This window comes from Chiroxiphia lanceolata, chromosome 27 (genome assembly GCF_009829145.1).
Source record: "Chiroxiphia lanceolata isolate bChiLan1 chromosome 27, bChiLan1.pri, whole genome shotgun sequence".
NCBI classification, from domain to species: Eukaryota; Metazoa; Chordata; class Aves; order Passeriformes; family Pipridae; genus Chiroxiphia; species Chiroxiphia lanceolata.
In genome coordinates this window covers 3,497,107-3,519,846 of record NC_045663.1, presented here as the reverse complement: position 1 = coordinate 3,519,846, position 22,740 = coordinate 3,497,107, and the positions used below count along the sequence as shown (strand labels likewise).

Here is a 22,740-nt window from a genome sequence, read left to right as displayed (position 1 = left end):
AATGCTGAAAAATGGACTTGGAGAGGCTGTGAAAACATCTTTGGGACTACAACTCAACTGGACACGTGGGAATACTGGGGTACAGAGATGGGACATTAGGGGATGGGTGTGTGAGTTATGGAGACAGAGAATGTGGGTATGGGGGACACAGGTGTGGGACAGGGATGTGGGGGTGTGAGGTGAGGGAGCAGGAGACAAGGAGATTGGGGCACCAGAGAACAAAGAGGAAGGGACAGTGATAAGGAGGGACACAGTCACAGCCACAGCAGGCTGTGTTGCTCCGGTATGTGCTCTCTGTGGGCAGGTGGGGTCCTGGGCAGGGTGCAGGGTCATCCTGGGGGCACTTGGCTGGGCCAAAGGTCTGGTATCCCCATGTACCCTTGGGGCTGGTACCCCCAGCCCTTTGTGTGTGGGTCAGTGGGGCTGGGCTGCAGCTCAGAAGCACAGTGGGTGGTGGCAGAGGTTTCACCCCTCACCATGGGGATGGGGGAGCAGGAGGGTTGTCTGTCTCCCACCCAAGGACTTCTGAGGAGGCCCTGCTTCACCCTGGGCTCTGGAGGTGAACAAGATTTATAGAGGGATCTGATGGGCCAGAGACCTCCAGCAGGACCTGCCCAGGGTAACCCTGGGTTTACAGAAGCTCCTGGCAGCTTCAGCTGGCCCTGCTGCTTGTCCTCAGGGAACCCGCTGACCCCACTGCCCCAGCCCAGGATTCGGGGCCTTGGACCTCCCTCTGCCCGAGCCTCTCCCAGCTCCTGCCTGGGGCCACGTGTCCCGCCCGGGCTATAATTAACTGGGCGCATTCCTGGGGGGTCACAGGAGTTTCCCGGCGCGGCAGCAGGCGGTAAGGGGGGACGGGTGCAGGGCACAGCGTGCCATGCCATGCCACGCCACGCAGCAGCGCCGGACACGGCACACGGTCCTGCCGGGCTGCAGAGCGAGGACACGCGACACCGGCACCGCGCAGGCAGCGAGCGACACGGGGGGTGTGGGGGCCACAGCGGGCGGTGCAGCACCGTGTGTGACGCAGTGTGTGCCACGGGAGCCAGCACACCTCGGCAACCCGTGGGGCGGGGGAGCAGGACACACAAAAACCTGTCACAGACAACCCTCGGGGCGACGTGTCGGGATGTGCGATGACGGGCAGTGTGACATGAGGGGCAGTGTGACACACGACGGGCAGGTGCTGCCGTGCACCACCCAGGTGTGACAGGCCCTTTGCTGGGAGCTGTGTCAGGGGCCAGCAGCTTTGTTGTTCTTGGAGCATCACTAGTTTCAACTATGGGGCAACGGCAGAGGAAGGGCTTGGTCACGTCTGCTCTAGGACTGAAGGTCTGACTGGGGACAGAGGTTTGGGCTGTGGGGCAGCAACGTTGGCTGTGGGGCAGTAGCTTCATGCTGAAGGTTCAGTGATGGGGCAGATGAGGGGATCAGGCTCAGCTGTGGGGCATTGAAATGGACTGTTGGTCTCAACTATGGGGCTGCAGTTTTGCCAAGGAGCATCAGATTCAGTGATGGGGCAGTAGCAGAGCCTGGTGGCCCTGGATGTGGGGTAGAGGCTTTGGTGGTGGATCCAGTGGCTTTTACTATGGCGCAGTGCCAGTGGCAGGACCCCACACCTCCAGCCAGGACTCCTGCCATGGGCAAGAGGCTCCAGTTATGGGGACAGCACCCTGACCTCCTTCTCCATGTGTTTCCACAGGCAAGATGTGGGTTGCAGAGGGATCAGCCCCAACCCAGTGGAGCCTGCGGGATGGGGCCCATGCTGGACAGTTCCTGGCTATGGCTGACAACCTCCGCACCGTGGGACAGCTGGTGGATGTGGCCGTGGGACCAGAGGGTGACAAGGCTCATGCTGTGGTCCTGGCCTCCATCAGCTCCTTCTTCCTCCGCTTCCTGGAGGGCAGGACCAGAGAGCTTTGCCAGGACTCCCCACCCCATGTCCCTCTGCCACCTGGGGCCACACTGCAGGGCTGGCGGGCCGTGCTCGCCTTTGCCTATCGGGGAACTGTGCCCCGTGGCCAGGAGAAGGAGGTGGAGGAGGCTGCCCGGGCCCTGGGGGCCCCCCGGCTGGTGGCTACCTGTGCCCAGCGACTGGAGATTGACCCCAAGGAGGAGGGACCTGAGGCCCTGGAGGAGCAGTGGGAGACACTAAGAGCCATGGAGCAGCTCCATGCCAAGGGCCTGGGCTGTGACCTCCAGCTCCAGGCAGGGGACGAGGTCATTCCAGGTGAGCTGGGGGTGAGGAGGGGGACAGGGCACTCTGGGATAGCCAAGTTCCCTGGTGGGGATGAGGCTCTAGAGGTGCCTGCAGGGCTGCTCCCGTTGGCAGAGTTGGGAGTTTGGTGGGCACAGGGACAGGACACCTGAGTTTCGGGGGCTGCACAGTGCAGAGGGTCCCCCTCTGCCCTCCACCATTCTTCCTCCTTCCCCATAGTTCAGCGCCTGGCCCTGAGCTGCTCCTGTGACTTCTTCCGAGCCCTCTTCACCTGCCCAATGCGGGAGGCCACCCATGACCCTGCTGCCCCACTGGTCACAGGGCTGTCCCCGGCCGAGCTGCGCCTCCTCCTCTCCTTTGCCTACACAGGAGCTGTAGCAGGGCCGTGGCCCACGGTCCTGGAGGCAGCTGAGACCTCCCTGCGCTACCAGGCCTGGGGGCTCCTCACTCTCTGCCTGGATGTTTTCACCCATGGCCTGACTCCAGAAACTGTCCCGGACGTCCTGGCCTTTGCTGTGGCTTATGGACTGGAGGAGGTGGGCCAAGCAGCAGAGAACTACATCTTGGCCACCTTCCCCAGTGTGGTGGCTACACCGGCCTTCCTGGATCTGCCTGCACACCTTCTCATTCGCCTCCTCCGCTCTGATGGTCTCAATGTCCTCCATGAACTGGAAGCCTTGGAAGCGGCCTCCCGGTGGCTTATGGCCAATGGAGATGGCCAGGAGGATCTAGCCAAGGAGGTCCTGTCGTCTGTCCGCTTTGCCCTCATGTCTGGCCTGGAGCTGAAGAAGGTCCCATCAGTGACTGCAGGGGTGGCTGACCCCAAGGTCCTCCGCGAGCTCGTGGTATCAAGTTTCGCCCCCACGGTTCAGCTGCCGTGCCGGGTACGTTCCTTGCAAGAGGTGCTGGTGGTTTGTGGTGGAGACAAAGTGACGGGCAACCTGGCTGCCCGGAAGCCCAGCAGACACCTCTGGTTTGCAGATCGCTACCTCAGCGCCGTGGGGCTGGTGAAGCGGGTTGAGTGGCGGGCACTGGGACACCTTCCTGATGGCCCACGCTTCCGCCACGCTGTGACTGTGGTGGGCAACAATCTCTACGTCCTGGGTGGAAAGCACTACTACGGGGTCCATGACACCCTGACCAGTGTCTACAGGTGAGAGCTATAGAGGACTTGGAGCTGCCGTGTGGCACCAGGACATCGCGGGATCAGAGGAGGTGTTGGTGGAGCTAGAGTTGGCCCGTGGACCCAAGATATTGAGGCATTGCAGCTGGTCAAGTGGGCCCAAGGTGTTCTGGGATGGGTTGGGTGAGAGGTGCCCTCCTACTCTTGGGTGTTATATGCTTTTTGGGGGTGAGGCTGTGAGGCTCCCATGTGGAGATGCCTCAGGTCGTCACGGGTTTGGTATTGCCCTGAAGGAGGGGATATTCCCACACAAGGCTACCATGTGACCCCAAGGCATTCTGGGACTGACAGGTTGTAAGTGGGTTGTTGCCCTAAACGGTGCCAACATGAGCTTTTGGGGTGGTGGGTAACAGGTAGTCTCTTGCCTCTTTGCCTCTCAAACCCAGGTACCAGCCTATGGATGATTCCTGGGAGCGTCTGGCCAGCATGACATGTGGACGGAGCTGCTTTGCTGCCGTGGCACTTGGGGATTTCATCTATGCCCTGGGGGGCAGCTCAGGAGAGCTCTACTGCACAGACACTGTGGAGAGCTATGACCTGGCCAATGACACCTGGAGGTGAGGCCGCTCCAGCAGATTCCTGCTTCCCTCTGCCTCAGACCCTCTTGCCTTGGCTGTGGTACCCACTGAGTGCTTTGGGTCACTGAGCCTCCAGTGGAGGATGGGCCTCCAGTGGCCTTTGGGAGGGGTCTACTGGGTGCTGAGCAACTGTGTCCCTTGGGGACTGGGTGTTGGCTGGTGTTGCCTAGTGGGTGGCAAATGAGTTTTTGGCCAGTGGTGTTTACTGGAGGTCTGTTGGCCATCTGCCAATGGGACAGATAGTTTGATTATCTCACTGGCAGAATGTTCATGGAGTGCTCTGTTGGGTGTTGGCCGATGTTATTCATTGAGGGGGTTCACTGTGGGTTGACCAATGGTGTGGGGACTGCAAAGTGTTGAACAGTGATGTCCCTGGGGTATCTGTTCTGTGTCAGTTGAAGTTGCCCACTTGGGCTCACTGGGTGCTGGCGAGCATTGTCTGCTGAGCAGTGAAGACACGGCTCGCTGGGGAACCCCTGGGTGGTCAGTCACTGTGGGACAGCCCTGCCTAACCTGCCCTTCCCCCCTCCCTCTCTCCTTGCCCAGGAGGTGCCAGCCCCTGCTGATGGCTCTGTGTGGGCACGCGGCGTGTGCCCTGGACGGCGCGCTCTACGTGTCGGGTGGCTGTGATGAAGCGTGCCAGTGCCAGGCGTCCTTGCTGCGCTACGTCCCGGGTGCATCTGCCACGTTCCTGGCCCCCATGAACGGCCAGCGAGCCGGCCACATCATGGAGCAGGCGGGTGGGCAGCTCTATGTGGCTGGGGGCCTGTGTGAGAGGGCTGGGCGCACTGGCTACAGGGACCAGCTGACCTTTGAGGTCTACAACCCCAAGCAGAACACCTGGGTTGTCCTCAGCCCCCTGCCCCGTGCCCATGTAGTCGGGGGTGCAGCTGTGCTGGGAGGGGAACTGCTTGTACTGGGAGGGTACAGTCATGAGACCTACCAGGACACACACTTGATCCACGCCTACCAGCCGGGTGCCCGGCGCTGGATCACCCGGGGCACCTTGCCCCATGCCTATACTGACCTACAGGCCTGTGTCCTCACTGTACCCACTGCCTTGCGGGGCCCCAACTGCCTTAAGGACCCCTGTGAGATCACCTCAAACTCCCAATAATACTTAGGAGGGCTTAAAAACTGTGCACCCCATACTGGGATCCCCAGGTAGCATCAATATGGGACAAAAGTGCCCAGATCCCTCCCTCAGAGTGGGTTCTTCCCTCGGTTTCCATCAACCCTTCACCCCCAGGGTACGTGACCTAGACTGTGGCGATCCCGTGGAACACAAAGATTCCCCATGCTGTAGCCCTGTGTCTCCAGGAATACTCCACCCCCCCAGTTTCCCCCCAGCCCCGAGCTGAATAAAAGTGGCTCCTGAACTGCTTGTCTGGATCTGCTTGTTTCTGGTGGGGAACCCAGACATCCAAGTGCTTGTTACAAGAAACAGGAGGAGAGCAGGAGACCAATGACCTGAGTGTCCTGGATGGGTGGTGGGGACCAGGAAGTGTGTGGTGGGTACTGGGGCTCTGGGTGCCTGTGTTCACTGGTGTGGGGTAGGGGGGCTGTGTCTCAGGATTGAAAGGAGGGCATGGAGGATCCTGAGGGAACAGAGTCCTGGAGGTGCCAAGGTTTGGGGAATTTGATGGTGGAATAGACAGGGTACAGTAGGGGGTCCTAGGGGCTTCGGGGTTCCTGTGTGGTTTTGGATTCCTGGAGTGACCTGGAGTGCTGTGTGGAGAAGTGAGAGAATTCCAGGGAGGACTTGCAAGGAGAGGCAGAGGTAATGCAGATTCTGGGAGGTACTGGGGTACCAGTGGTACCTTTGGGGAGGGAATTGGGTGGCCTCAGACATGTAGGGGAAGGTGGGGAGGTTCTCATGGCTCCCCAAAATAGTATTTTAGGTGTAGTCTAATAAGTGCTGAGCAGAGGGGCATAATCACTCCCCTTGGTCTGCTGTTAACCCTGTTAACCCAGCCCAGGTTCCATCACTCCCTTTGCTGCGGGGTGGATTGCTGAACCTTGTTCACCTTTCTGTCCACAGAGACACACAGGTCTTTTTCCACAGTTCTGCTCCCCAGCCAGTCTGTCCCCCACTGGCACCATTGGGGCCTTGTTCATGCTGCAGATCATGACAGCACAGGAGCTGCTCACCTTGGTGTCATCCCAGGAAACAGGAATAGAGAGGACAGTGTGGTTGGAGGACACCACCAAGAGACAGACAAGTGCCTGCTCACAAACACAGCGTGTGCGTGTCCATGGACTCACTTGCACAACCAGAGCTTGGCCAGCAGACACACTGACATGGGGGAGTGCTCATCCCAGCTGGCCAAGCACAGGCACGTGTTCCTGTGCTACCTAGACCAAGTGGTCAATCTGGCAGAAGGCCACACTGACCCACAGCAGTTTGATAATACTTTTGGGGCAGCTCAAACTGCAGCAGCATTTCAGGCTGCAAAAGTGATCCACAGGATCCAGCTGTTGCATTTGTGCACCAGTGCTGGGGCCAGCCATTTGATCCCCACAATGATGACCACTGTCTCTTTTTCACACCTCCCAAAATGTTTATGTGACATCTGCACAGTTGGTCACAAAGTTATGCCAGTCCCTGAATGCTTTGTCCTACTGTGATCCCTTACGAGTCACATCCGTTGTCCTCCAAGGCCTCCTATCCTACTCTCCCATTTGGGTCCTACTCCCATGGTGGGTCACCAACACCTTCCTTAACTTATTACTTGCCAGTAGGAGGCTTTTCCCGTGTGATTCAGCACTACAGGGAAGAATCACACGTTTGGGGCAAAAGTCAGGAATCCAGGTATAACTGTGTAGTTTTGGAGGCCAAAATACAAGAATCTAAAGCTATGAGAGAGCATTCAAAGGAGGCCACAGAGATGGGGAAGGGTCTAGAGGGGAAGGGCATGAGTAGCAGTTGAGGGCACTTGGCTTGTTCAGCAAGAGGTGGACACTGGAAGACACTGAGGGGAGACCTCACTGGGGTCTGCAACTTCCTCACAAGAGGGGGGGGCAGGCGCTGAGCTCTGCTCTCTGTGGCCAGTGACAGAACCCTAGAGAATGGCTGGAGCAGCATCAGAGGAGGTTGGGATGGAGATTAGGAGAAGGTTCTTCCCTCAGAGGGTGTTTGGGCACTGGAACAGGCTCCTCAGGACAGTGGTCATGGCCACAAGGCTGCCAGTGCTCAAGGAGTGTTTGGACAATGCTCTCAGGCACAGAGTGGGATTGTTGGGGTGTTCCAGGCAGGGCCAAGAGTTTGACTTGATCCTTGGGGGTCCCCTCCAACTCAGGATATTCAATGATTCTATGATTCCATGGACTTTTCCTCTGTCTTCACTATTCCAAGTACTGAAGGCAAATTTGTCATTCACTGTGCCCTGCCAGGACTGTGGCAGGTCCAATGAAATAAAACCAGCACTCCTTTGAAATTCAAGCACAGAATATTTATTATGTGATTAAGAACGTGGTACTGAGTGGGAAGTAGCACATCTTTGCATGCATCATTTGAACAGAAGCAGTTGGGACACAGAGCACAACAGAAGCTCTGCTTGCCCTCCCTCACCCTGAAACCAGGCATTGGCAGCTCCAGACTATCACTGACCAATTTAGGACATTATCTTCCCCTGCCAAACACCCAAGTAGTTATTTTAGCTCTAGAAACCTCAGGCTGCTGGAGAATACTAGAGGAAGGAGCTGAATAGCTTCCCTCCGGGTAAGCAGATCTTTCCCATGTAAAACAAGCTCACATGAAGCAGAGCCACAACCCTCCATCTCTTTCTCTGAGCATACAGAAGCATTTACATGGTGTTGCCAGCATATTTCACTCTGACATGACCCATGGCACTGACACCTCTGTCCAGGCTGTAAGCAGACAGGGTCCTCAGGAAGCTGAGGTCTCTGACCATCAGGTTCCTGGAGAAAGGCTTGGCTGAAGGAGGACTGTGGTGGACCCACAGCTCCTTTGTGGTGCAGAAGGAGGAACCTGCAGGAGGACTGCGCTGTATGCCCAGATCTTTAATTGTGCAGTAGGTGACCTCAGGGCACAGCTCTACTTCCTTGATGGTGCAGAACGTGGGGCGCTGGAGGGGGCTTTTGAAGCTGCTGAGATGCATCACAGGGCTTCCTGCTGACTCCCTGCACCCCAGCAGTGGATACTGCACCTCTTGGGTCTGCAGGGACCGGTGCCAGAAGGGTTGTCCCACCAGGCACATCCAAGCCAGCCAGCCTGCTAGAGACAGCATGGTCAGGACCAGCAGAGCCAAGGAAACCAGGTAGAGCACCCAGTGCAGGAGGCAGCAGTGCCTCAGCAGCCACTGCCCCCACTGTGGACCCTCCCCACCTGCCTGCAGAGGCAGCACCGGCGCTGCCTGTCCTGGGATGGAGCACGGGCAGAGGGCAGGAGGTGCAGCTGGGGGGGAACGGGCGGGTTGGGTGACACATGTGGTGTCCAGGGGAGCTGGTGGTGTTGGGGCACGAGTGGAAAGCATGGTGGTGGCTGACATGGAAGGAGGAGATGGAGATCTAACAGTGGAAGAGGCCTCTAGCCTGGCAGTCAAAGGCACTGCTGTGGAGTTGGTGAGAAACGTGCCAGTGGACGCCACGAGAGTGGCAGAGGTAGTACTGTCAGCAAGGGTGGTTTGGGGCAGGACACTGTTGCTGGGAGGGATGCTGCTCACAGGGGTAGGCAGTGAGGTGGCAGAGACAGGGGTGATGGGTCTGTGCAGGGTGCTGGTAAGAGCAGCAGTGAGAGTGGCAGTGCTGGGGGTCTGTGTGGGTATGATGGTAGGACTGGATGGTCCAGGAGTGGTGGTGCTGGGAGCTCTGGTGCTTTTGGGCACCACAAGCAGAGTGCTTGGGGCAAGGGTGGAGGTACCAGGGGTGCTCAAGGAAGGTCTGGTGGTAGGGAGGGGAGGCTGGGTAACAGCGTGGGGCATAGTGGTGTGCTCCTCGGGGATGGGTGGATGTGGGGGTAAGGTGGTCAAGGCAGTTTTCTCTACTGTTTCTTCCCCATAATTATAGTCATCCTCTCCGCCCTCATCTGCATCCCCCATGTTGCCGCAGTCGGGCTGGAAGTCAATGACAGGCTTCTGCTGGTGCTCAGCGGGGCTGTGGCACAGCACCTTCCTGGGGGCCAGCTCCACCTTGGTCTCCTCCAGGCCCCGCTCCGGGTGGTAAACGCTGCCGTCGTTCTGCCGGATCCAGGCCCGCAGGTAGCGCAGGTCACAGTCGCAGTGCCAGGGGTTCTCGGTGAGGAACACGTACATGAAGAGGTGCCCCTCAGGGAAGAAGTTGGTGGGCAGGGTGCGCAGGAGGTTCCCCGAGAGCCAGAGGGTCTCCAGCTCTTGCAGATCCTGCAGCAGCTCCTTGGGGAGCTCCTCCAGGAGGTTGTCTGAGAGGTCCAAGTCCTTGAGTGCCCCCAGCCCTGCAAAGGCCTCCTGGGGCAGTGTCCTCAGCCGGTTGCCTCTCAGGTCCAGGTCCTGCAGCTGTGGCACGGTGCGGAAAGCCCCTGGGGCCAGTGTCACCAGGCTGTTGTTGGCCACGGCCAGGCGGGTCAGCCCAGGCAGGCCCTGCAGGTCGGGCAGGGTTCCCAGGTTGTTGTGGGAGAGGATCAGCTCCTTCAGGGATGGCAGCGGGTCCCCGGTGTGCAGAGTCACCAGCCCGTTGAAGGACAGGTCGAGGTCCTGCAGCTGGGTGAGGGGCAGGAAGGCAGCAGTGGAGAGGGACAGCAGGCGATTGGCACTGAGCAGCAGGATGCCCGTGTCTGCAGGCAGGTCTGGGGGCACTGTGCTGAGAGCCTTCCCTGTGCAGTTCACCTCCAGGAGGTCCTTGACCTTGTTCATCTCCGAGGGGCAGGCCTGGGCTGGGGGCATCAGGGCCACAAGGGTGAGCAGGAGCAGGGCAGGGACTTGCATGGCCTGGAGCGGGAGAGCCGAGGGGCATGAGTATGGGCAGGCATGCACCTACACACTGCCTTTCTTCCTGTGCAAGCACCATTTGCAGCAGAGCTGGCATCCCCTGACAGACCCCCTGGGACCCTCTGAGCTCCACAGCTCCTCCCTAGGAGAGTGGAAGGGAGGGATGAATCTCACACCTACTGACAGCACCCACCCCATCACCTTGTCCTTGGAGGACAGCAGGCTCAGCAAGGAGATGTCATTTCTGCCCTTTTGGTCACCTTGCTCTCCTCTGTAGGGGGGTCAGAACCTGCCTCATGGGCCTCACTGCAGCGGTGCCTCCTCCTCTCAGGTAGCATTTCTGTCTTCACCAGTTCAAAAGCCACAGCTCTGCATTGTTCTTGTCCCAGTGCACCCACAGCCAGCCCAACCCAGACAAACCGTGTGGTCAAAGAGGCTCCCTGAGTATGCTCTTACCTGACACCAGCTGAGCCCTCTGCTGGATTTGGATTCACAAGGTAGGAGCACAAATCATCCGAAAAGAGATTCCCATGCACAGATGTACTTCCTTGGTGTGGCACCCCTGTGGACACTGTGACTCAACTGCAGATCTTCCAGTGTTTGCTCTCCTGCTGCTCTGCCTCCTCCTGCAACAGCCCAGGCACTGCTCTGGGGCAGCTATAGCAGGGGGCTGCCCAGCCCGCTATCAGCATCCCCAGCTGTGGGAAGGGAGCTGTGGCTTCCTGAGCAGCCAAACCCATCTCCTGCCCTTCCACACGGCCCTCACACTGACCTCACTGCTACACCACCATCTCCTTGGAAAATTCTCAACTTTATTTCAGCACCTAAGTCAACTGCAGCCTTTGTGTGCACACAGAGGATCAGCAGGTATTGCCCCAGCAGCAAATGGTTGTGGCCCTACACTGGATCCTGCTCATCTTGCTACTCAAGTTGTTTTTCCCCCATAGGACCTGTAGAAGCAGGGGAAAATAATTCCATTGGCTTCTGGAGTGGAAATGGGAAGGACCTAAACACGTCCAATGGTGTCAGCATTGGCCTTGGCTTCTGAGAGGGGGTTGAGGTGGTCATAAAATGAGCTGAGGGTGAGGAAGATCTGCTTCCTCCACTTCATTTTTATGCCTCAACAAAAAAATGTTGCAAGATTCAGACTAGAGGAGAGCCCGGAAACCAAAGGATAAGTGACCAAGGAGGCTCCAACTTCACATTTTCCACATAATTGCCTTTAAAAAACCAAGAGTTTGGATCCTGTTATTCCCTTCTGCCTGGAATAGTCCCATTCCTTGTCTGAAAGCTACTGTGTGCCTGGCTGAGGACAGACACAACCCACAGAGAAACGAGAGCTCAATCCTGAGCTTTCCCTGGGGAGGTGCCCTTGGAAAATTTCTTTGCTGGGTTGTTTTAAAACCTGTAACTGCAAGAAAACTGCCCTGATGGGTTGAGGGGAACTTATGTGCTGTGGTATCCCCATTTCCTAAGAGCTGGCAGCACAGTCTGGGTGGGAGAAAGGCAAAGCCCCCCCATTGAGGGGTCAAGAGAGGAACCATAAGACTCAGGTAAGGGAGCTGCACCCCACCAGGAGCACACCCCCAGCTTCTGTGACAGCAGAACCCCAGTGCCTGTTCCCACCAGCAGGGAGAAACAACTTCCAACGTTTCCTTATTTCCCAGGGATTCTTGAGGCCATCAAAAGCTGCATCTCTGTGGCACCACACAGTTCAGCTACTGAAGGTGTGCAGAGTCACTCATGATGAAAACAACCCACCAGCCAAGGATCAGATTGTACTGAGGGAGCACAAAAGAGGGATCAGAGTGCATCAGCATGCAAAGAGGATGGTGTGTGCTTGTCCAGCTCAACCCTAGCACCTACATGGAGCCCACTGCCATGGCCTCTGCAGAAGGACACTGTCCATGCCAGTTCCCACCCATCATCGAGCTCTCTTGTGTTTGCACTATACTTTTAAAAGATATTTTAAGCTCTGTGTCTAATGGAAATCCCCTGGGTAAGTCTGAGTGCTATCAGGAAACAGCCCAGAATTTCCTCTAGGTTGTCAGCACATCAACAGCCAGGGATGGAGCACAGGATTTGGTGCAGGATTTGGGAATCCACAAAGTCGGTGTTCTCTTTGGTGAGCAGAGATAGGACCTGAGGGAATGGCATGAAGCTGTGTCAGAGGAGGTTTAGGTTGGACATCAGGAAAAGCTCTTCCCCCAGAGGGTGGTGAGGTACTGCCCAGGCTCCTCAGGGCACTGGTCACATCCCCAAGGCTGCCAGGGCTCAAGGAGTGTTTGGACAAAGCTTTGAGGGACAGGGTGGGATTGTTGGCGTGTCCTGTGCAGGGCCAGGAGTTGGTCTCGATGACCCAGATGGGTCCCTTCCAACTCAGGAGACTTTTTTCTATGACTTTGTGGTTCAGTGCTTCCATGATGATTCCATCATTCTATGGTTCCATGGTTCTGTGACGTGAGGTTACAATGCAGTGGGCCCAGAGCACTGGCACAACGTTTTCATGTTGTAGCCAAGTGCCTTTTTGTTGCAGGATGAGCAAGTCAGACTTTAATCTGGATTATGCAAGTGAGACTTTGCAGAGGTTTGTTTTTCTCCAAAGATCTACTGGTTTTGTAGCCTAATAGAAGCAAAAGTAACTTAAGACAGATCAGGAGAGAACCTCCTGCGTTAGGAGACTCCTTTTCTGACTTTTCAGACCATTTTCCCCTTGGCATTCAAGCTATTTAAAAAAGTGAGAATAATCTTGCTGCCTTTGTCTGGTTATCAATCCTGAAGGTTTCTTGAAAGGTGTTGTTAGAGTGTTGAGGTGGCAAAAGCTCAAAGTCACACATAAAATTTGGCTTTTAGATCTGTAAAGCAGTTCTCTGAAGTGCCGTGTAATTACACATTAACATCCATTCTTATGAACTAACTAATGTTTTTTTCTGCATTTGTGGTGTTTCCAGAATACTCCAATGCTAACACCCTGAAGAACTCATCAGTGATAGCAGAGTCCTGGCTGGAGCAGTCACAGCTGCCAGCAGAGGAGAAGCTACATGAGTATGAAGCATTGGATTCCTTCTGAGGGGTGTCAGTGTGTGAACTTTTTGTATGGATATTAGTTTACAGAGGCATTCAGACTCTATCTTGTTAAAGCTGTTGTTAATTTTTGTTGTTGAGGGGTTAGATTTTAATGCATCTGTCCCAAAGCAGACTTACATTTTTAGGCCTGCTGGGACGTGGGGTTCAAACTCCAAAAATAGTGATTTTTAAGATCATTCTATTGGGTTTGGTCTTGGGGTTGATTTTGCTGAGAGCCAAGTTGCAGATCCTGTTTTCTCTACATGAAGAGATTCCCTATTGTATGGGTTTGCTTTTATTGAGTTTATAGTAATTACACTGTAATAACTATATATTATTATAAATAAAGTTATAATTTGTTCCCATCTCAGAAGAGTCTGATTGTCAATGTTTGACTGTTTCTTGCATTTGGGAGAGGTGGGGGTGGGGTTGGGGGGTATGTGGCATGTGTTCTTAAATCCCTGATGTGGGGCTTTTGCATATTAGCTGTAGAGGAAAGAGCAAGGGTTGCCAGCTGTTGACCTGTGAAAACAAGAAATTTCATCCATAAGTGATTCCTATTAGTTATTGGAAACCAAACTGTATCCCAGTTTGGGCTGGGATAAAGTTAAATTTCTTCACAGTAGCTTGTATGGGGGACGTATCTTGGATTTGTGCTGAGAACAGGGTTGATAACACCAATTTTCAGCCAAAACCCCTCATTCTTAGGGTCAGAATCTGTGACAAACAATCTCAACGACAAACAAAAAAACTATTAAAAAAAATGTAGAGCCCAAACCACAATTTCAAGATCCAAAGGATCATTTTTCAGACTCAACCCCAGGTTTTTCAAGGACAAACCCTAGTTATATGATGTAATCCTCAAAAGTATGGAGACCAAAATACATTTTAAATCACCAAAGCCCACATCTGGGCGAACAAGTAGCCAATTTAAAGTCCAAAATCCTGTTTTTAATCTACAAATCCTCATTTATAAGTGCCAAGGTTTACGCTTTTAAAGTTCAAAGACTGATTTAGAGGTCCCACAGCATCATTTTTAAGGCCCGAGGTCCAAAGCCTTATTTATACAGTCCAAAGGCTCATTTTTGGGCCCCAAACCTTCCTTTTTAGTTTGCAAAGCCTCCCTGTCAGGGACCAAAGCCCCATCTTTAGGATTCCACCTGCAGTTGGGCCAGCTCAAAGCTTTCTCTGGAGCCTCAAGACCCGTTTCCTCACGCACTTATGAGTAAAGTAGGTCCTGAGAGCAGGGTGAGAGTGCTCATCCTTCCTCCTCTGGGACAGTGTGGGTGTCCCCTGTGTCAGCCCAGGCAGTCTGGCTGCAGGTGGCTCAGCTTCAACAGCTTTTTGGGCAAGCTGTGGCATTTCTACCTCCCAATTGAAACGGGGAGCTTCGGGTTTTAAGGGCTGCAGAATGTCTGTCGTGGCTGTTGCCGCTGAGGATTAACCCCACCAGTGTGAGGCAGACCAAGATGGACTTGTGGGAGGGGGTAGAGCCCACCTTTGTGATGCCCAGCATCACCCCTGGAGGTGCAGAGACCTGCAGCCACCACAGGAGTGTCCCCAGGACCCACCACTGCAGTGTTGGGGGACTGCAGTGGGATTGCAGCCACCCCGAGGGTATCCCCACGTGGGGCTGGGGACAGCAGTGCTGGGGACAGCAGCGCCCAGTGCCAATGCCCAGGGGGGTTGGAGGGTTGAGACCCAGCAGATACAGAGTGAAACTTGGTTTTTCCTTTGCTTTCCAGAGCAAATGGCTGCCTGGGACACAGTGGCTGGCTACGTCCAACAACAGCTCTTGCTGCACAAGGTGGGACAGCACCTGTATCCTCCTCATCCACCCAGAGGGGTGGGAGGTCCCCTTGGCTATGGAGCACTGGCTTGCAGTTCCCTTTGCTCCCCTCAGAAAGCAAGAAACCCACCTCAAAAGATCCCGTTCCACTTTCAGGAAACCACCTCAGAAATTAGGAGCTGAGGTCCAAAATTGAACATGTCCAGGGATTGCTTCCACACAAAAGGAACCAGGACAGAAAGCTGTTGCTGGCATTTACCTTCCCTGGGCAGCCTAAAGCTTCATTTCCTGGGATGGGAGAGGAACCAGTAGGTTCACCTCCTTTGCAGGTCTAAAGGGTCATTTGTAGTATCTCACCTATTAATTATTTTGTCCCTAAAGCTTCCACTTTAGGGGCAAAATCCTAATTTCTTGTCTTCCAACCCACCTTATATTACCTTTATTACCTGTAGTACCTGATTTGCAAGGTCCAAAGTTTCATTTGTAGGGTGAAGGCTCATTTATAGAGTCCTAAGCCTTTTTTTAGAGAGTCCAAAGGGTCATTCTTGGGCCCAAACTCCCCTTTTAGCTTCCACAGAATCTCTCTGGGACCAAAACTTCCTCTTTAGGGCTTAGTTTGCAAACTGGCAGGTTCAAAGCCTTCTTTTAAGCCTCCAGAGCTTTGCAGGGGGCAAACACAGTTTGTGGTACTGAAGCATCCTTTGAGGTTGGCCATTCTTTGGGTTTGGGCCCAAGAATGACCGACGCTTTGGGCTCTCTAAGGAGGGCTTTGGACTCCACAAATGAGTCTTTGGACCCTACAGATGAAGCTTTGGACCTTCCAAACAGGATTTGTGGCCTTCAAAATGACACTCTGAACCCTTCAGATGAGTCTTGGGTTTGTGCCTAAACAAGGAGGGTTTGGACTTAAAACCAGGAGTTCTTGGGCCCTAACAATGAAACTGTTATGTCCTGAGAAAGGACTATGGTTACTACAATATATGGATACTAAAGGTATGGCCTTAAAAATGGGATTTTACACCCTAGAAATCAGTTTTTGCACCTTCCAAATGAGGCTTTGGACACGAAGAACATAAGGCTTTGAGCCCTCAGTGAGTTTACACCCTAAAATGAGGCTTTGTATTCCAACACGCTCTCCTGACAGGTGGCTTCCAAAGAATCCTGGAGCTTTTTTAATGAGATGAGCAAGCCAGGGTGAGAGAGCAGCTGGGTGGGGGCCTGGCACCCAGCACAGTTGCTGAAGGTGTTCCTTTGGTACTGCTAGTTCAGGGTCAGCCTGAAGCTGACCCTGAGGGTAGAGAAAATACATTGGAAATGAGCCGTAAGAGCCCAGGTGATTTGGACACAAGTCTCAAGGACACGTTCCAGTACCTGGGAAGAATGAAACAGAAGCCCCCAGAACACTGAGTGAGCCAACCAAAGCAGTGGCCAGGCTCACAGCCCTCAGCAGCCTCCAACTCCTCCAGCTGCTGCAGCTGCTGGGAGAGCCAGGAGCTCTGCTGATGGATGAACAGACCTTTGCCAGGGGAGGTCCAGTGACTTCCAAGTGTGAGAGGTGCCCAGGCTGTGGCAGCCACAGGGTTCTGTGGACACAGGGTGACATGGCCCCTTGCAGCCTCACGTCACAAAGGGGCAGAGATGTGGCACCTGTCCAGCAATTTGGACTTCACCTGCCCAATGCCTGGTATCCTGAGAAGCAGGCCAGCAAAAGCCAGTTGGACTGAGCTGGCCTTCGAGATAACCCAGCTCCTTTCTTTGCTGCTTGTGTGCCTGCATTTCTCCAAGCATTCTTTGTCTTTGGCAGCAGCTACAAGCACCAATGAAACCCTTTTTATAGCTGAAGCCATTCTGTGGGTCACATTTGGGGTTTTTTAATTGTTGAGCTACAATTATGTTCTTTCCCAACAGGTGATGGGATTAGTGCTGATCTGATCTTTCTGGAAGGAGGATCTGACAACCTTTGTTATCCAGAGCTTTTCCATCTGTTTGTGAGAGGAGCAACACTCACAACAGGCAACAAGTCCTGTGAGTATCAGCTTTACCATCAGGCTTGAACTTTGTGAATGCCCACAGACAACGTGGCTGGTGCTTCATCCCTGGGCATCAACGGGCTGACAACCCAGAGTGAGATCTTGGGTACTTCCTGAGAGCAGCCAGACTGATGCAGGTGGTCTTGGTTAGACACAAGAAAATGCATTTGGTTATTCTGCCACTGTTCACAAGACTTCGAAAGAGGACAGTGCTCACAGAAAGAGCTGTCATGCACAACGGGGTCTCTGCTCGGTGCTTCCTTGCCTTCCTCACATTACAGTCAGGAAAAGGGAAGACTTGGCCTGATAATCCAAGGCTCTAGAGGGAAAAGGAGGTAGCCTGAGGGCCAGAAATCAGTGTGGCTTTTTTGGACTTTTGGCAGACTAAGCAGTGGAACAGACTGTTTCCCAAAACTGTTTTCCTGCCAGCAGATGTTAGTGGGGTGTTAGACTTTCCCAGTGTTTCTGGGTTGAGGTTAGAGCTGTTGTCCTCGGTGCTCCCATAGAAAACTCAAGATCTGAATATACTTTCAAGCAACAATGCTGTCAAATCTCTTCAAATGTAATTTCCTTGCAGTCATTGCCAAGGGAATGACTCCGGCACAAGGGATCCCCTTTGCCCCAGAGGAGATTTGCATGGACTGGCAGCAAAGACAGAGACCTGGGCCGGGACTCCGCAACCTGGGCAGTACCTGCTACATCAATGTCATCCTGCAGTGCCTGACATACACCCCCCCTCTGGCCAACTACCTGCTCTCTCGTGAGCACAGCAGGTTGTGTGAGTACTTTTAGGAACAGCTCCTTGTAAATCTCTTGAGCACATCCCAAGGATCCCCAGAATCTGGAATTTCATTTAGGAGAAGAGCAACCCTTCTTTGGCAGCCCCATGAGGTTTGAACACGAGCTAGAAGATGCTTATCCTATTGAGGTGTGTCCATCTTCAGGAGGGCACCTCTTTCCAGCCCCGTGTCTCTGTCCCTGCAAGTTAAACCCTCTTGGCTCATTGCACTGAAAACTTGTGCCAGCTTAGCCTCCCTCTGAAGAACATCTTCTGTGCACTAAAATGTCCTGGGCTCGTTGGGACATTGGTACCTTGGGACAGGAGGAGTGAAGACTGTTCTTAGAACTTTAGGATCTCCATTAGGTTTCCCACCGCTGGGTGTGATTTGCTAACCCCAGGAACTTCCCTCCCTTCCTCTTCAGGTTTTCAGCAAGGCTTCTGCATGATGTGCATCATGGAAGCACATGTCAGGAAGGTCCTGCGTTCCTCAGCCAGTGCCATCTGGCCTAGGGCTGTCATCAAGGACCTCAAACGTAAGTCATTTCAGGCACTTCAACAGGTCCTATCCCCTTCTTGCAGGGGAGAACCATTAACTTCTTTCTTAGTCATAGGAGAAGAATTTGAGCCTGACACGGCCGGAGACGCCTTTGAGTTCTTATGCTGTGCTCTCAAGGCCATGCAGAGAGCCTGTCTGATTGGAAGCAGCAAGTAAGCATAAGTAAATAACCTCTTCGATGTTCCCAAGCCTGTTGGACTCCTTGATGTGCTAGGAAACCCCATAACTCTCTTCCTTGCCATTTATTTCCAGCTTGGACGTTTCTTTTCAAACAACTACAATTGTTCATCAAATATTTGGGGGCCTGCTGAAATCCAGAGGTACATTTCCACAACTATTGCTCCCCTTGGTGTTGGTTTTGCCCTTCTGTCTGATAAACAGCATGGTCCTGTGACTGGCATAGTGGGTACCAAGAGCATAAACTGCCACTGTCAACTAACTTCCTCCTTCACTTAGCATTTTGATTTTCCTTCCAGTCACATGCTTGAGGTGCAAAGCAGTTTCTGATTCCTACAAGGCCTTCCTGCATATCCTTTTGGATATCAAAGTAAGAGGGCTTGCAGTTGTGCTTCAAGGGGTTCCAAGGTCCCTGTAGCTTTCCAGAACGGAACCATTTGTCTGAAAAGTGGATCCTGTGAGCTCAAGGGAGCTTTGTGGTGGGTGGGAAGGGGAATGGACATCCTTCTGCAGAGGCCACTGGTTTCCACATGGTGCTGGCTTTAAGCTGCACAAGTAGCATTATCCCCTCTGAGCCCTTGACATACTCTCCTCCTCCTTCCCTTCGCCCTCCTTCACACCTCTCTGGTTCCCAGGCTGATGGGTTGAATCAGTTTTCACTACTGATGGCCCTGCACACCATTAGTAGCTGAGCTGAGTGGTGGCACAGAGAGAAAGCTCTGGATGGCCCCAGGAACCCCGGGGACATGAGGGAAATGTCCAGCACCACACCCTCTTTCTGCCTCCTTCTGGACACTTCCCGTGGGGTCCTGGTGGGTCTCCTCAGCATCAGCTGCCTGGATTTTCACGTTGACTCCTCAGAATTGTTTGGGTGAGGGCATTTCCCGCAGCTCAGCGGCTCCTTTCTCCCCCCTCCAGGAAATCTCATCCCTCACTGCAGCTCTGGAGGACTTTGCGACACCCAAGGAGCTGGATGGAGGAAACTGCTTCAAATGTAGCAAGTAAGATAATTTCTAATGACATATTAACACTTCCAGTGTGAAGGAGCTGCATGTCATCACAGAGAATCACGTTCTCACGCAGGTTTAATGCAGAATAATGAGGTGCAGCTTTTTTTAATATCACCTTATGGCACGGAATAGCCTTAAAATACTGTAAGGATATGAGACACAGAAGCTTGTCTGGCCCTGCTGGGGCAAGATGGGGTTCATTTCAGCACTTGGCTCTCTGCTTGGTTTCAAGGTGTGAGAAGAAGGAGGTTACCATCTCTAAGAGAGTTACAGTCCATCATGTGCCCAAGGTCTTCACAGTGTGTCTGGAAAGGGCTGCTGATCACACTGGCAAGAAGATCAGCACGGTGCGTATGCAACTGCAGGGCAACCTGCTCTTCCTGGAGCATGACATTCCCCAAAGCAGTACACTCTTCCAGAAGCTGCTGATTTTGGTTTTTTTCACGTTCCCTTCTGGGGAGAGGAGAGTTCCTGTGGGAAGACCAGCCTGAACTCTGCTCCGACAGAGCTGCTTTGGCTGAGAACTGTTTCCTGCCACCCAAACCATCATGTGCTGAAGGCTATTTCAATATGGTAGTTCAGGATAATTTCTGACCCACTTGGTCCCTCTGTAGTTTGTGGAGTATCCTGAGTACTTGGATCTTCTGCCATACATGTCTGACATGGCTGGAGAACCCCTCCTCTACTCCTTATACGCTGTCGTGGTGCACAGCGGTGACACCTGCCTTGACGGACACTTCTTCTGCTACACAAAGGTAAAGACCAGCTTCCCTCCTGAAGGGGAAAAATGTGTGCTGGGGAAGACAAACTTTCCCATTAGTGTTACCAGCAGCCGGGGTTTGGGGGAGAAGGTCTGTTTTGCGGCTGGACTGGGTTTGTTTCGGTGTGGTCTTGGTTCGGAACCCTGCAGTTCCTCTCCAGAGATGGGTGCCTTCCTTTGCAGGCCAGCAATGGACTGTGGTACAAGATGGATGATGAGTCTGTGGACAACTGTGGCATCCACGCAGTTCTCAGGCAGCAAGCCTATTTGCTGTTCTATGCCAGGTAATAACCAGTGTCACATGTTCAAATGTGTTTCCTTTTCCTGGATCTGCTGTTTGTCTTCTCACCCTCCTGAATGTGAGAAGGGCCATAGGAGACAATTCCTCCCTGAATCCTTCAGTGCTGTCAATTCTGAACTACCCCACACCAGTCCTTCTCTTCCCTTGCTGGGCTTTAGGTTTGCTGCCCTATGTGAACTGCTCCCTTTCTACCCTCTGAAACTGGCTCACATAGAGAAGGGGACTTAAAGGGGTTTCCAGGAAAGATGGGGAGGGACTCTTTCTCAGGGAATATAGTGATAGGACAAGAGGTAAAAATTTCAAGGTGAAAGAGAGAAGATTTAGATTAGATATTAGAAAGAAATCCTTCACTGTCAGGGTGGTAAGGTACTGAAATAGGGAAGCTGTGGCTGCCCCACCCCTGGAAGGATAGCTTGGAGCAACCTGGTGTAGTAGAAGATGTCCCTGCTCATGGTAGGGGGTTTGGAAGGACCCTTCCAAACCAAACCTTTCTAGGATTCTGTGAACTGGAGGCCATAGAGGGTATAGAGATGAGGACTTGCTCTGACAATGGCAGACCTGGTGGGAAGACCCCAGTCGAATTTCCCGTTGGTGACTTTGGTAAAGTTGTTGTAAAAACTGCTCCAACAAAACTACTGAATCCCAGAGGAGTCTGCAAGGAATGCCCTAAACAGAGGTCACTCTTTTTTTCTCCAGATGCTCTGATTTGAAAATGAGAGAAATGGAGGCTTCCTCACTGACACCCTCCCATGCCCATTCCCTCCCAAGTGAGAGTGAGGGCAGCAGCAAGGAGGCAGGTTCTGCAGGACCACAGGGTCTGCCCGACAGGACCACACGGACTTGCTGCCAGAGGAAGAGCACCACGGAGAAGGCCCAGAGCAGACCCCTGCAGTGGGGCAGCTGGTTTGTCAACAACACCGACTACGACAACTCAACAGGGAGGAAAAGGAAGAGAACTAGTCCTCCGGGACGTGACCACGCTCCCCAGGATGGCACAGCTTCAAAAGCCTCCAAAAGAAGCTGCCAGAGAGCTCCTGCACCCGGCGCTGCTCAGAAGCAACCACGGCAAAGGCGGAGAGAACAGGGTAGATCACTGCGGCAGGGCTACAACCTCCGCAGACGGTTCGTGGAGATCACGGACTACCACCAGTCAGCAAAGAAGAGGAGGAAACATTCACCTGGAATCAACAGGCAGAAGAGCCAAACCCAGGATTAAAACCGCTTGTTGGCCTTGCATGAATAATTTACGGGGCGTTTCCTTCTTAGGTTTTGGGGCAATTGGTGGAAATACCCGGTGTGGGATGTTCCACCGACCCTCACCTTCCCCGACCCATTCCCGACCCCGCTCCCTGATCCCTCATTCCCTGCGCGAGTGGCACTGAAAGCCTCCCCCTCCACCCGCCCGCCTCCTCGCACGGCTGGCGCGGGGGGCATGGGTGGAATCCCCGCGGGGCCGGGACGCTGCCGCCGGGACTGCGTGCATTGAATAATTGGGTTTAATAAATTCCGTTTGTCAAACGGCTGCGACCGGGAGCGGTGGAGGGGCTGAGGGAGGGGCGGGGCTGAGGGAAAGGTGGGCGGGGCTGAGGGGAAAGGTGGGCGGGGCTGAGGGAGAGGCGGGGCTGAGGGAGAGGTGGGCGGGGCTGAGGGAAAGGCGGGCGGGGCTGAGGGAGAGGCGGGGCTGAGGGAGAGGTGGGCGGGGCTGAGGGGGCGGTGGGAGGAGCTGGGGGGCGGGCGGGGGCTGAGGGAGGGGTGCGATAGGCTCGCGGCCGCCGGGGGGCGGGGCGAACGGGGCGGGGCCGCGGGAGGAGCTGCGTGGCTCCGCCCCCACAGCGTCACGTGACGTCGCCCGTGGCGACCGCGGCGCCCTCGCTGCGGGGCAGGAGCGGCGGCGGGAGGAGCGTGAGGGCACCCGCGGTCAGTGCGGGGCTCGGCCGGGCCGGGGGGAGCGGGCGGAGGGCTCTGGGGCACCCACCTGGGCCGGGCCGGGCCGGGGCGCCTGGGTTGTCTGTGATTCGCGGTGGCGCTGGGGCGGCTCTCCCGGGCGGCCGCGTTTGGGCCGAGCCGCTCCCAGATGTAAGACCGGGGGCGGCGGCTCCGGGCGGGCAGGGGCAGGGGCTCGGGGGCGCTGGGACCCGCGCCCGCAGGTGACAGAGCAGCCGCGGCCTTCGCGGTACCGGGCGGGCGGTGCCGGCGGAGGAAGGGCCGGGAGGAGCGGGCACCCGGTGCCCGCCGCCAGCGCGGGGGGCGGGCGAGCTGCGGGACTGCCCCCCCTGCGCCCCCGCGGGCCCGGTACTGCCCGGGGAGCTCCGGGCCCCGCTGTGCTGCTGCTGCCGCGCTTGGAGCCGCCCGTCCTCCAAGCTACGG

The 22,740-nt window shown here is 54.7% G+C and overlaps 3 protein-coding genes across 6 annotated transcripts; 2 read left to right on the top strand and 1 right to left on the bottom strand.

Annotated features, from left to right (window-relative positions):
- Positions 1-1,239: 1,239 nt before the first annotated feature.
- Positions 1,240-21,234, top strand: KLHL33 (kelch like family member 33). 2 transcript variants are annotated; one of them, XM_032711870.1, is made up of 7 exons: positions 1,240-1,332; positions 1,703-2,230; positions 2,438-3,371; positions 3,788-3,958; positions 4,526-5,101; positions 10,135-10,140; positions 21,224-21,234. In XM_032711870.1, exons 2-5 carry the CDS (start codon positions 1,708-1,710, stop codon positions 5,094-5,096), a joined length of 2,199 nt encoding a protein of 732 aa, XP_032567761.1. In that variant the 5' UTR covers positions 1,240-1,332; positions 1,703-1,707; the 3' UTR covers positions 5,097-5,101; positions 10,135-10,140; positions 21,224-21,234. The 2 variants fall into 2 exon arrangements, with proteins under 2 accessions (XP_032567761.1, XP_032567760.1); XM_032711869.1 differs by lacking the exons at positions 10,135-10,140; positions 21,224-21,234 and having other exon boundaries at positions 1,241-1,332; positions 4,526-5,363.
- On the bottom strand, positions 7,476-10,705 carry GP1BA (glycoprotein Ib platelet subunit alpha). Its single transcript, XM_032711871.1, has 2 exons — positions 10,360-10,705; positions 7,476-9,903 (listed from the first exon to the last, which is right to left on the bottom strand). The coding sequence occupies exon 2, from the start codon at positions 9,898-9,900 to the stop codon at positions 7,786-7,788; it is 2,115 nt and encodes a 704-aa protein (XP_032567762.1). The 5' UTR covers positions 9,901-9,903; positions 10,360-10,705; the 3' UTR covers positions 7,476-7,785.
- Positions 12,461-21,613, top strand: LOC116799074 (ubiquitin carboxyl-terminal hydrolase 42-like). 3 transcript variants are annotated; one of them, XM_032711886.1, is made up of 14 exons: positions 12,461-12,490; positions 12,855-12,976; positions 14,715-14,776; positions 16,667-16,783; positions 17,366-17,566; positions 17,992-18,102; positions 18,175-18,277; positions 18,378-18,445; positions 18,602-18,672; positions 19,221-19,303; positions 19,545-19,659; positions 19,927-20,067; positions 20,256-20,356; positions 21,070-21,613. In XM_032711886.1, the coding sequence occupies exons 2-14, from the start codon at positions 12,945-12,947 to the stop codon at positions 21,587-21,589; spliced, it is 1,725 nt and encodes a 574-aa protein (XP_032567777.1). In that variant the 5' UTR covers positions 12,461-12,490; positions 12,855-12,944; the 3' UTR covers positions 21,590-21,613. The 3 variants fall into 3 exon arrangements, with proteins under 3 accessions (XP_032567777.1, XP_032567776.1, XP_032567778.1); XM_032711885.1 differs by having other exon boundaries at positions 12,855-12,982; XM_032711887.1 differs by lacking the exon at positions 14,715-14,776 and having other exon boundaries at positions 12,855-12,978.
- Positions 21,614-22,740: the final 1,127 nt, after the last annotated feature.